This window comes from Chroicocephalus ridibundus, chromosome 6, assembly GCF_963924245.1.
Source record: "Chroicocephalus ridibundus chromosome 6, bChrRid1.1, whole genome shotgun sequence".
NCBI lineage: Eukaryota > Metazoa > Chordata > Aves > Charadriiformes > Laridae > Chroicocephalus > Chroicocephalus ridibundus.
The window spans coordinates 52,707,512-52,720,938 of NC_086289.1; the positions used below are offsets into that span (position 1 = coordinate 52,707,512).

Genomic DNA, 13,427 nt, shown 5'->3' on the forward strand with positions numbered 1-13,427 from the left:
AACAAAATACAGTACATGAAACAAGGGGGGAAAATATCTTTGAATTACAGACTGTTGACCTTGCAGTAACCACTGAATCCATCTATTCCCTTTTATGCCACTGAGTCTGAAAAGACAGTGAGGAGGAGGAACGGTCGCAAAAATCTTTACCTGTGACGTTCTCCTACCTTTCCAACAGCATGTTATATCCTGAGCAGGATCTTCAGCCTTGTACGAGATTGTTTATTATCCAAATATTTTAATACTAGGAAGATGCTAAAGACAGGTCTTCATTTAATAATGTCTGTGAACTATGGTGTTTGTATTAACAGTAATGTTAGAGTTTGTATGTTTTATTTTAAAAACCTTGAATAATAGAAAGGATTTTGTGAATAAGATGAGTCAGCTTGGTCTCCTCTTGTATTCTGTTGTTCTGTGCCTTGTCTTTATATATGGCAGCAAGATTTTGCCTGTCGGTGTCTGTCCTGGTCATATAGAGGTTTAGGTGTATTTCTGATCTGAGCTGCGACAGTGAAAACCGGGAATAATATCGCAGATCAGCATCTGCCACTTGACTGCTGCTGTTGTTAAACCAGGCACAAGAGGACACGTAGCGATAGTACAACTTGCTTGCCAGATATTGCAAATCATATCAAAAAATGAAAGGTAATTTTCCATGGTGGGTTTTTTTTTTTTTTTTTTCTGGGCAATTCACATGGCAAGCAGAACGAGCTATTTTACACCAGTTGCCTTTGTGGACTGCGACTGCCTGGCTGATAGGCTGTACCCAGTGGGTTTGTATTTGTGTTCAGGGACTAATTGTCTCTGATGTGGGGAGCCTGCGTTTGACCCCCGTGATTCTTCCTGCCAAAGCTGCGGTTTCTGATTTTAATTGAAACCCCAAGGCCGTTTGAAGCATGGCCAGAAAGCACCTTGCAAGTTGAACCTTATCTAATAATGTGATGCATGTAAACTCTGGAAGTATAAATCTTAGTCACTTGAGCAATATGTTTTTATAAGATCCTCTGGTTCAGTGACAGCCACAGCGAGCGAAAGCGGACTGATCTCCCAGTGCTCTTACAGATGGCGCACGGCACGTCGTAAAGTTAGGACTCGTTAAGGAAATTCCATAAATGGCTTTGGGTAATAAGAGTGAAGTAACTTGCTGTTTTATAAATGTGTTACTAAAATCCCTCTCCGTTTCCCATTGGAGGGCTTCATAAGAGACCTTCTCTTATGAAGAAGGGAAAGAACGAGGCGGGATTAAAGGAAGGGTAAAACAGAAAGAGCGAGCCCCGGCTGTGCAGGGGCCTGCGTCCCGCGTACTGGAGCCTGTGCATAGCAGGGGAACCCTAAAGGTAGCGTAGGTGATAAGTGACGAGATGTGAGAGTGAGTCACGCAGTAAATACTGGGAACAACCTTTCCTTTTTACACGTTTGCATGCCTGGGTGTTTTCTCTGTTCTCCGTAGCGCTGAAAGCCAGTGGTGATGGTGGGCTTTTATCTCTAGCCAAGGGAGAAATTTCTAGGATGACATACCTGTTAGCCACTATTAAAATGTGTTATTAATGATGCTAATGAGTTTTTTCCAAGCGATGTAAAAGTAGCCATTCATGTAAGCATTGCATTTATGAAGATGATGTCACCGAAAGCTTGCCAACTGCACGTGGGACCTGGTGGCAGTGGTGCGGTTGCTGCTATGCCCTGGCTTCGAGGAGGGGCGAGCATTGCTGATTTCCTCCCTTGGGGAGAAAGAGCCAAATGAATTCTGCCTTGCCAGGAGGGAGACGTGCCATTTCCGGGCATGTTAGGCTGAGGGCCTCGCTGCCAATCCCAGCGGGTTCCTGTCCCACTCCCTCTTAAAAATTGGCAGTGTCTGACTGTCAGCTGCCATTCCTTAAGTGGTCATAGAATCAACCAATTGCACCCCTTTTGTCATGCTCTGTGTGTGTGTGTGTGTGTGTGTGTGTGTATGCGTATGTGTGAATGCAGGTGGACATGGGTTAAGCAACGTGCAACTCCACAGCAAGCACAAAGAGGCAGCTGATTTTCTGGCAGTGTCAAAAGAAGAGTATAATTTTTTAATTTTTTTTTTACCATCTACAAGCCAGCTTTTAAAATGGCTCTTGTTGGAATTAGAAATCAGTATCCCCTGACATAGGATTACTCATTAAGAGTGTGATGATTGTTAATTCTTCACCTGGGGCTAAGAGGACATCATTAGATCTCTTTGAAATGACTCCTGCCTTGATTTTGAATAAGTAAGCTAGCAATTTATGATCACAGCCTGGGCAAGTAACACTCTCCCTTCCTGTTCCTCCATCTAGCTTGCAAAATTGGATACTACAAGGCTCTCTCGACAGATGTTGCTTGTGCCAAATGCCCGCCTCACAGCTACTCCATCTGGGAAGGCTCTACCTCCTGCACCTGCGATCGGGGCTTTTTCCGAGCTGAAAATGATGCAGCCTCCATGCCTTGCACTCGTAAGTTGGTCTTTGTACAGTCTCTTCCCCTTTTATCATCTCTTTTTTCTCCTGTCTTTCTGTTTGTGTAGGAAATATTGCCCAGAGATCAGTGCCTCTAAGAAGTGTCCTGCTTCTTAGACCAGCATTCAATAGCTCTTACAGCCCATTGCAGATGCCGTTTGCATTTTGGCTCACGCTTCTGGGAAAGAAAGCGTTAGTTCTCAGCCCTGAATTCCTAACAGTGACATGGTTGCACTGACCCTTGAGAGCTCACGGTCTAAATAAATCAGGAGACTGGGAGGAGACAAAGCCGCAAAAGAGGAGTGACTCGCATACGTCAGTAACAGAGTTGGAAATAAAATACAGGTCTAACTTCCAGTCTGAGAACCTGTCCAGTAGATCACATCTCTTTAAATATTGATATATGGAGAAATGGTGAAAGCTTTTCTCATAATTTTATGACCTAGGATAAATAGGTAGTATTTATAATCTCATTATATCTCGGATTTGCTCAAAATATAGCTTGTGACCCTTAGGAACATAAAAGTGTTCCTCTGAAAGGGGTGGTAATAAGAAATCTTAAACCTAAATGAAACAAACACCCACAGTATGGTTTATTTTATTCTTTGTAGATAAATACCTCATGTACAGCAAATGGAATTTGCTTTAGTTCCACCAAAATGCCTTCACCAGGAAGAACCAGAGGCGTAGTGCACCGAGCACACCCACGGGGTTGCTGGAACAACTCCTTGTCCTATGTGTTGGTTAACGGCTCACACAGCCGAAGAGCTGGGATTCCAGGCATGCCCTGGTGTTAAATTTTGATCGTCCAGTTCTTTGGTTTTCACTCCTGTAGGGGCAGAGCAGTTTGAAGCAGTAAGTGAAAGGGCTGTATTTTACCAGAGATATCCATGTGTGGCTTTCCCTGAAAGCTATTGGAAATGCTTCCAGATTTTTGGAGTTCAGCTGTATATTTATGTAGCGAGTGTGTGTGTCTGTCTGTGAGTGAGGAAAGGCTGAGATATTTCTTTTGTAACATTTTAATATATTCCAAATTCATTTTGGAGAGATGACTCACATTTATTTAAATCGTAATTTCTCCCTTACAAGGCAGAAAGAAAGTATGTCCATAACTAAGCCAGCACCACGCCCCCTTGATTCCAGCTCTTCTTCAGTGATCTCCTCGTTTTCAGCTGCGGGTTTTGCTGGATGGTGGTTAAGCAGGTCTGGGCATAGCCAGGAGCAGCTGCTTTTGCTCAGTAGGAAAGCAGGGAGGTCTGTATATCCCTTGCCAAATGTTGACTGGTGATGGAGGTCTAACTGTATTGTGAAACCTTGCTGAAGTGGGTAGGAACATGTTTTTTATAATATAATTTACACTAGGAGATATAAAGCTTGACCATTTTGATAGGAAAAATGTCTTTTTGCTACAATAAAACTGTTGTTTGGAAGGTACACCCTAAATAACATTATACCAGCAAAAGTTTCTCATAAAGCCCTGGTCCTAGTGATATCCTGACCAAATTCAAATCAAATTAGTAATCAACTGGTTGAATTTGAATAGACATGTGCAGTGAGTGAAGTATGAGGAGAGAGCAAAACACTTCCAGATGGGGGAATTGTGAGCAAATGATATGTGTGTTTGCTTCTATTGCAAAATGTATCCCTACAAGCTTAGCCATTTTTGTCAAGTCTTGGGCCTACTTCTGGCACCCTTCTTCATTCCTGTCTTCAGAGGTCAGTCAAAGTTGAAGTCCCTGATCTTGATCTTTTACCCTGAAAATATGAAGAGGGAAGAAGAGAAGGCAAGGGCCATGGTGTTGGCCCGTCTTCATCTCTGCAGCAGTCTAGGAGGACTTGGCATGCAGAGCAAGCCAACACCACAATCCCCCGGACACCTGGTCTTGGAAACCAGGCCTGTCTCTAGAGGTCCCATTTCATAGCTTTGAATTTTCCTGTAGCTTAAGTACTTTTTTTTTTTTTTCAGTGATGCAAGGTGAAGGAAGACACAGAGGTTATTTCTGAGCTGGCCCGTGGGGCAGCTTTGCTCCCCCACTCACTGCTGTGCTCACTCATATCCCCTCTTTGAGGTCCGCCTTAGCAGTGTTTGAACATTGCAACGATGGTGGTACCTGCACAGGCACAAAATGCAGCCCTGCGTGCGTGGTGCACCTCTGCGTTCTGCAGGGAGTGGGGTGCAAGGGGTGCCTGGGAGGGCCGTTTGTTTGCCGTGCTCCCCACGTGGAGTAGCCTTCTGCCCACGCACTGGAGGCAAGTGACAGAAAGCGTTTTGAGGGCCCCTGTGGAAGGAAGCCCCTCCGGAAGAAGCTCCCCGTTTGTCTGCCTTCCTGACAAGATGTGGAGACAGAAGGGAGCGTAAACATCAAAGGTTCTTTCAGACGGATTCAGACTCTAATCAGTTCTTACCAGTTGGTTAAACCAGGTGACAAACCCAATTCCCTTGTGCTGACAGCCATAATAATCAGGCACCTTCTTTGTTCATTATGCTCTCTTTAACCCTGGTATTCTCATTCAGCCCTGCATTTAGTAATCACTCAGTGTGACGGCACACTAATGAAGAAATAAAACACAGTATCTGAGATCCATTCTTCTAGCAAAAAGATAGACTCTGCTCCAGTGGCTTGTAAAATCAGGTTTCTGTACACTTGGAGAACTATTAGACCAGGTGAATAAAAGTAACACTGGGTAATTTGGAGAGAACACCTGGAATGGACTGTGGATTGATCCTTTCTTTATTATTTCTAAACACTTTTTAAGATTGAGAACTTCAGCCTTCTTAGGATATGTTTTTGTAAAGCTTTGACCCTTGGCTATTGATTTCCTTTAGTAATAAACTGGCTGGTCTCGTCACTTGTCTCGCCTTCTAGGTTGGGGGAGGAAGACCATTATGACTTTCCATTAGCCTGATTGTGCTAGTGGATGAAAGGGAATTGGAGAATTCCCCTTCCTTTTCCGTCCTTGCAATTCCCATGGTAATTAATAAAAGCAACACCTACTTCCTGATGTGCTAGTCAGGAGAGGTGCTCCGGAGTTTTTTCATTCCATAACACCACACTCTGACATCTCCATCCATTGTTGAGTTGTAAAAACTGTGCCTAACCTTCTGGTAAGCTGGGCATCCAATCTAAACAAATAACTCAAACTCTGGTTTTAATATTCTGCTCTGTTTTAGCTCTGCTGGAGTGAGTAGTTATGTCTGGCTTAAAGCTTGTACAATTAAGAGCAGAGTGTGGCGGGCCGTGAGCGTAGGAGATGGTGGGGTGGGCTGTGTCGGAAGGCCAGGCACAGGCACCGTGACATACACATGTTTAGCGATGCATCTTTTCACTCAAGCTTGCCTCATGGGGATAATCATCAATGTGTCTGTCACCGCTGAGGAGCAGAGCCGCCTGGGATCTGCCGCTTTGCCCTAACTCAGGAATTTAGACTTTCAGCTCTGAAGCACAGTGGGCTTGTCAGCTGTGTGCTTGGGCATGGAAATGGTATGATTGACCTGTAATACACTTGAGCACAAACTGTGGAAAACAGGGATGCCTTTCCCTTTTGAAAGCATCGCAAAAATAATATTAAGGCAACTATTCAGACCTTCATTATATTTCAGTACTTGCTGAGAGGATGGGTCTTTCATAAGGTTAGCAATCTAATGGAGAATAAATCGCCTTACCAACACACAAATCCATGAGGCTTGAAAACAATCAGTCTCAATCATAGTCCTCAACCCTGAATTTCCCTCTCCGTAAGGAGATACTTTGTGAACTGCAGCCTGGCGCAGGCAGGTGCAGTTCCCACCCAAGTTAATGGGTGTTGGCCCTGCGTCCCCACCGTTAATGAGTTGGGTTCTCTAACTGTTTCTTAACAAACAATGCTCACATTATGAGTGAAAAAGGGACGGTTTTGTATTGTTTATATTGTCTGTTCGATTCAGATTATTAATGATTTTTAATTGGGAGCCCCTTACAAAAGGGAGATTACCAGCATAGACTGTCCATCTTGAAATTTGTCTCAGTAAATGACCCTGAATAATTTAGTCTGTTGTGCCACCCAAACAGAGACTGATTGATTGATATTTTGGCGTGGCCTGAAATATTTCTAAAACGGTTGCATTTAAGACAGTTTATACCAGAGAAGCTTAGAGATAATGAGAGCAGATTTAGTGAGGTGCAAGAGAAAAGTGCCGGCTTTAAAAGGTCTTTCTCCAGTTTAGGTTATCAAGAAATCGAAGATCCTGACTTCAAACAGCAAACGTCACTTACTTGTCTTTACATTTGCCTCTTCTAATTGAATTTAGTGCACTGCTGTATTTCCTCCAGAAAGTATATTGTTTTTAAATTACCATTTCAGTGCTATTACTCAAGGCTCCTGCTTCTAATGCTTTCTGACAGTTATCAGCATAATGAACCATAATGAAATGATGAGCAATCTACAGTGGAAACTCAATGTGGATTCCACTAGAGCTGTGTGACTGTGTTGTTAAAATTTGAATGCACATTAAAATAACACTGTCCTTATTTGTTTCCAAGGTCAAGGCTTTAAGAAAGGTCTGAAAGGTCTAAACACTTCAATTCTCTAAATGTTACAGTCTAATACACACCCTTAGCACAATCTTGTGTTGCATTTAATATATCTGAGATAAATATTTGACCTGCATTTTCAAAAAAGAGTGAATTTACGTACCTAATAACTGTGCTTGCAAATGAGTAATTACACAGGAGCTGATTATTTGAGCATATGTTTATTATGATTGCTTAGACTTCTAAATAAACAAATGTGCTCTTTTTTCCTTTAACTTAACTTGTGCCTCTTCTAAATTTCCAGACAGACGCCGATTATCACTGTTCTAGCTTTTAGAAGAATAGGAAAGTAGGGTACACCGCGCGGTCATGCTGGCTAGTGTGTTGTAGGTAGCTTTGCGCTGGCTTTGCCATGCTTCCTTCCCAGGGTTTGCACACTTCTTCGGGCACTACTTCAGTCTAACCTCTGCGTTTGGAACCCGTTCTCTATAATATGAAGGATATGCCAATACAGCCTCTGATCTGCAGAAGCTGAATTTATGACATAATAATTCTTCCATGGTTTTATATATGTCTGTGCCTTAAGTAAATTATTTTATTCTTAAAACACTATATAAGGTGGTTGATTATGTGAACAGTACGTCAAAATGCCTCTTAGGGTACAGTTACAGCAGTTGCAAGAGCAGAGGGAACAGCGAGTAGGCAGTTCGGAGACCATGATTTTTCTTCTCCACGTAGGCTGGGAAAATAGACCATCCATCGCTGCGTCGCTGCCAGACTGAGAGAAAGGGATTGTGAGTGATGGGAATCTCAAAGGAGAAGGCTGTCTCCCCTCGTCTGTGGTGACGGGCTGAAGGAATTGAGAAAATGTTGAATAAGAAGGGGAGTGGTTATGGCTTGAAGAGAGGAGACGGGAGTAATTTGACAATGTGTGTTTATAATCAGTAGATTTAAAATCATCACTCCTTTAAATACAGCAGCTGTTTATTAGCTGTCTTCTGATTTTCTGGCCAGACCCTTAAATTAACAGAGACATTTACTCAATTAAGTGGGGGCTTTGATTTGGTTAGTCAGGACCCAGTTCTGTAGAGTCGTTGAAGTAAATTAGAGGGCTAACAGAATAAGAAATTCAGCAGTTGGGCAATGGCAGAACAACTTATTTTTCTGGTTGCATTTCTTTCCTGTCAGACTGTCAGATAACTTTCTGGTATCCACAGCGGAATTCTTCTTTTTATCTTGAAATATTGAGTGACCACAGGTGGTATTGTCTGCAGCACAGCGTATTAGAGTAGATGCAATAACGTGTCTTGGCATACGTGGCAAAGCAAAATGTTCTTATATGGAGGTTTTTGGAAGAGAAACCCAGAGCCCACAGGGGTGGCACCAGTTTTCCCATGTCTCTGCCAGTGGTAACTGGACCTCTTTGCTTAACTCCCTTAGTTTGGAGAGAAGAGGAAATATCAGTTGGATTGTTCTCCAGGTGAAAGGAACAAAGCCTATTGTGAAGCTGGTAACCAGGGTTCTTTTGGCAAGTAAATAGGAAATCGTACATGCCAGTAAAATGGGCATTTTATCATTGGCGCTGGTCCAAGATCCTTAGCTTGGCAGAACTCCCACTGAAGTCAAAGGAGTCTTGCCCAAGTAAATAAATTAAGAATTGTTTACCAAATCAGTCGCCTTATTAAAACCAGTTGTAATGCTAACCATGCACAGAAAGGAGAAGGGGGGTGGAAATAGAGCAGATGACTGATATTTCAAGTGTCTGCTGCATCTTGCAGACTGTTGACTTTGGTCTCACCAGTTGTAAAAACACATAATCTATAATGATAAATGGTCAGGAATAGCCAGGCAGACAAGAAGCGAGCGTTGTCCGAACTGTCAGTGCTTGTGTAAATTAGCCCACAGCAACAGGAGACCTGTCCACAACTGCTGAAAGAAGCAATTAGTGGCAGCAACATACACAACTGTCACAGGGAAAGTGTGGGCTTTATTTCTAAGCCTAAACTTACACAGCCCAGGTGTTTACTCTGCGTTATAACTTGTCTTTCAGATGGTTAAAGATCAACAACAAAGGCTCATCTGAAGGGCTTCACAGCTGACATGCTGAAACATTATTGACAGCTCCACAGTTGTACAAGTTTAATGAAGCTTTATGAGATGGGAAGAGGAGGCCAAAGTGCTTTTTCTTGAAGGCTGTGCTGGCGCTGCTTTGCCAGATGTTTTTCTGAGAGAACTTAAAGAGTTTAAAGACATTGATTATTTAATAATTACTTTCTTTGCATCCACTCTGAAAATAGTAAACTCTCTATTTCACACACTCAGCCCTGCCTCCAGGGAGACAAATTTTAGGATCATGATCAAGTTAAAGAGTATTGATTAGAATTGTTAAAGGCTGTCCGTAAAATAATGGCATCATGAGGCCCTGTTGAGAGAGTAGGAGTATGGTCACATTGGTGAGGCTGGCAACACGACCAAAAGCCTTAGCAGAGTCGTACTGCCTTTAGTGCCTGAGCTAGCCCCTTCAAAGGTACTTGATGTACTTCCAGTGACATTTCATTGCTCTCTGTAGAAATGCTCCAAAGATCTTTGGAGTTGTTCATTGTATGGATCTTTTCTTTTTTACACCTCTTTATTTGTTCTCTTTCTTCTTGCTGTGTTGTACACAAAAGCTGGCTTTCAGATCTTGTGTAGCGGAAGATGTGCTGAACTTTTCACTGCTTCTGATAGTGCATTTCTAGTTAGGTTTTCTTGCTATTAGACAGCTGGATGCTTACTCGCAGGTGCCTGCTGCTCCTGTAACTTATCACAGACTTAACTGCTCCTCTGTAGTATAGCCAAGGCCAAGTTGCCGAATCAAAACAGGCCAGTTCATACCAGGCTCCTTTTAAACAACGGTGAGTCATAGCAACCTTCCCTGTTGTATGAATCTTGTTTATTATGTAGCAAATTAGCTCAAGATTTCTGAATACCCTGAGTTCCCTTTGAAATCACTGGAGATGAAGAGGGTCAGCATCTCTGCAGCAGGCTCATGAAGAGGATCCTTTTGTCAGTCCCAGTCCAAAGCCCATTGAAGCCTGCTGGTCTGCCTGATTGACTTTGATTAACAAACACCCGTAGTTGGCACTCTGCTGCATCTAACCAGTATGTTTATAGGGTTTTCTCAGTTTGAGGGTGAAGTTAGAGAGCTTCAAACTGCAGCAGGTTATCGTATTATTTTTACTGTTTGTTTGAATGATTTTTAATCCTTATCAAGCTAAGGCCTACTTTTTGTGCCTCAAAAAAGAGAGGTGGTATTTTCCTCAAGGAGAGTGTGGGAATGGTTAAGGAAGATTAAAGTCTTTTCTACATGCTTGAGGTTTTCTGATGTCTGGTGGGAATTGCCAATGAAGCTTCCTTCCGATTTCACACTGTCAAGCGAACGCAGACGGAATGCAGGGTGACAACCCACTTGAAAATAATTATCCATCACCCTGGCTGCAGAGACATCCGTTACCTGATAGAGAAATGTGCTTTTACACATGTGCACACACAGACTGAGTAAATTATTTTTTTAATCATTTTCTCCTTCCAGGGCTCAGAAGCTTCATCCTGCTTGTTACTTAGTCACATACATATCTTCTGAAAGCATGTTTCTTTTAAGAGGGTACATTTCAAATGCGCTGATCTGGTGACTGACAGGATGCTCATAAGGAAGGCTTGCCTTCTTGAGGGTACATATTTGAAATATCTGCATTAGCACTTCCATGGAGAGTGTGGGTTTCAGCTTGCGTTTTTAATAGATCTCCTCCCACAGATAGATCTTTCAAGGTAATAAATATTAACCATACCATAGGTTAGTAACAAACAGATGTTGTTACAGTCCAAATACCGATAATGTCAGTGTAGTCCTTAATGGGTAATGTTGCTGCCAAAAAGAGCTCACTGCCACTGTTAGTGGCTGAGGACTAAGCTGGCACAAAACCAGGAGCTCCCGGTAAGGAGCCCTCTGCCAGGGCACAGGCTGTGACAGGAGCGCGGGCAGGCAGCTGTTGGTGGCTAGAGAGCGCTTTATTTTGGGCGCCATCAGAGTGGGTTTCTCATAAGTGCTAAATTCACTTTAAAGGCATTATGTGTCAGAACCCTGTGCTGAGGTGCTTTTTGGTTTGTTGATGCTTTTGTTGTTCAGCCTAAGAAAATAGTATACAGTGGCTACTCACGTCTGATAAAATTGGCCAAACCAAAGCGCACAACTTTATCTTTAGTGCTTTGTCCATGGGACCTCTGAGAAAAGGAAAAAGAAATTTTTACTTACCTATAGCTTTGGTGAACTAAAGCTGTCTGCCCAAAATTTGGAGCTGCTGGTTGTCTAAAAGTGGGATTCTGGCATCCTAACAATCTGGGGCAGCAGAGAACCAAGCTGCAAGGTCCTCCTTATTTTTTGTCATTTTATGGGACAACACACTCATTTGGGAGGTGTTTTGCTGGGAATCGTTTATTTCTCTTCTCCTTTCACTGCCCTTTAATCCACGCCTCCTAACCATACACTGTTGCTGAACTAAATTAACTGGTTTAGTGAAGACAGTATTCTTTATGTCAAACGAGTCTGTCTGGTCCAGTTGTAGAAAACTGTAATTGAATTTACTGTATACACCCACAGAGGCTTTTAGAGAAGCACCTTGCTGGGCAGATCAGTAATAAAAAAGGAAGATGTAAAACCAGGGATATTAAAACCTTTGTCATAACCATTTAAATGCAGTTCCCCAGCACAGTGCATTTACAGTTGTACTCTCAGATCCCAGAGTTAGTTTCCAGAGGTATTTTTCGGTTGCGTAGATTGGTCAGGTTTACAGCTGTAGGGCGAAAGGGCGGGCTGACTTGGTTGGAGTCCATCTGCACGCCCGACAAATTGTGCCTGTCTCTGTCTCGCTGGAGTCCCTCCAACTCCAGAAGCCCAGCTCCAGCAGGTTCTTTGACATGGGTTTGTGGTATATGGAGTTTGTCGGGTGAGAGGCTCTCTCCCTTCGTGGCTTCATGGTGGTGATGAACCTCGCAGTCCTGGCGCAGCCTCGTTAGGCCCCGTCCTTGGGCACACCAAGGGCCCTGGTGTCTGTACTTTCCCTTTGGCATGCATGAAGGGCTGCGCACGACTGATCCCTGAGAGCAGCAGGAATGTTCCCTCAGTTGCAGCTAATCGTCTTTGTGCTATTTGCCTTTGAAATTGTTCGCTGCATTCAGGAGAGACTTTTTCCTTAGTGGAACGATTTTGCCAAGTCCCACTAGGTTGAACGTCCTACACTTGCGCTGTTATCCTTTGGTGGCAGGAAAAAAAGGGCTTTGGGATATCTTCCTCAGCAGGATGGTGTCTGAACAACCAGCAAACAACCTGTTGATGGTTGAGCCAACAACCTCCGATGGTCCCTCAGTGTGTAGGGCAGCTGATTGAAAGGCAAAATATTATTCTCCTTTTAAATAAACAGTTTACTGAAATGTCATTATGCCCAGTGTTAGTGTGCAGCCTGCTTTACTTCACAGCCGTGGCGCCTTGCCATCTGCACCCCACATGTGCTAGTTCAGTCCCACATAGTGAGTTCATGACTGGGTCTTCCCTGCGGAAGCTGTATGTGAGTCACTTCCTTTGGTGCTCGGACAGGACTTGATCCCTGGTATGAATCACAGACGCTCCATAACTATGCCCACAGAGACCTATAATCCACAGAGAGCTGGCACACAGGTAATGTAGCACACGGAGATGTCCTGTGGTCTGGAAGGCAAGGAGGAAGCCGGTCAGGTGTTGATATGTGCCCTCGTCATGGTTTTCATCAGGCCTTTGTCAATCTTGCAGTGGCCTGCGGGAGGCTTCTGACTGGAGTGTGACTGGAGTGTTTTGTGGGAAGGCAGGGAGAGAAATATCGACAGACTAAGAGTTAAAATGCAGCCTGAGGTTGTAGTAAGAGTGCTAAAATACATCAGTCTCTTTTAGTACAAGTGATGCTCGTGCTATTAACCCCTTAAAAGCTCTAGTTTTCCTGAATGTTTGTTTGACATAGGATACAACATTGTCCTTCAGACAGACAGATCTGTCTATCTGTGGGTGAGGGAGAGAGAGAGATAAAATGGCTATAGCTTATTGCAGCAAGAGAAAGCCAAACAATCTACATTGCCCAATACATTTAAGTCAATCTAATAGGAGGGTTGAGGAAGATAGTAAGATTAGCTTGACAAAGATTATTTGTTGCTAAACACTCTTGAGTGTTTCCCTCAGCCCTGACACGCACAATGAACTGCTCCACCCAGGGCTTTTCCATTTGCTTCATGGCTCAGTTGATTTTGATGGGTTTATTGTGAAGCAAGATTTACGGAGCCCCAGGAAGGAATAAAATTAAAAACTTCCGTTCCCTATGTTCCCAGAGGAGTCCCCCATGTTCGCTCACGGTGCTGGTAATGGGCTGGGTGAGGGATCTGGCTTTCAGGC

The 13,427-nt window shown here is 43.4% G+C and overlaps 1 protein-coding gene across 2 annotated transcripts in view; it reads left to right on the top strand.

Annotated features, from left to right (window-relative positions):
• Positions 1 to 13,427, top strand: part of EPHA4 (EPH receptor A4) — a 107,199-nt gene that overhangs the window by 40,452 nt on the left and 53,320 nt on the right. For both annotated transcript variants that reach the window (XM_063338063.1, XM_063338062.1), the window contains exon 4: positions 2,307 to 2,462. In XM_063338063.1, the coding sequence (XP_063194133.1) occupies positions 2,307 to 2,462 (156 nt within the window). The remainder of the gene's footprint in view (positions 1 to 2,306; positions 2,463 to 13,427) is intronic.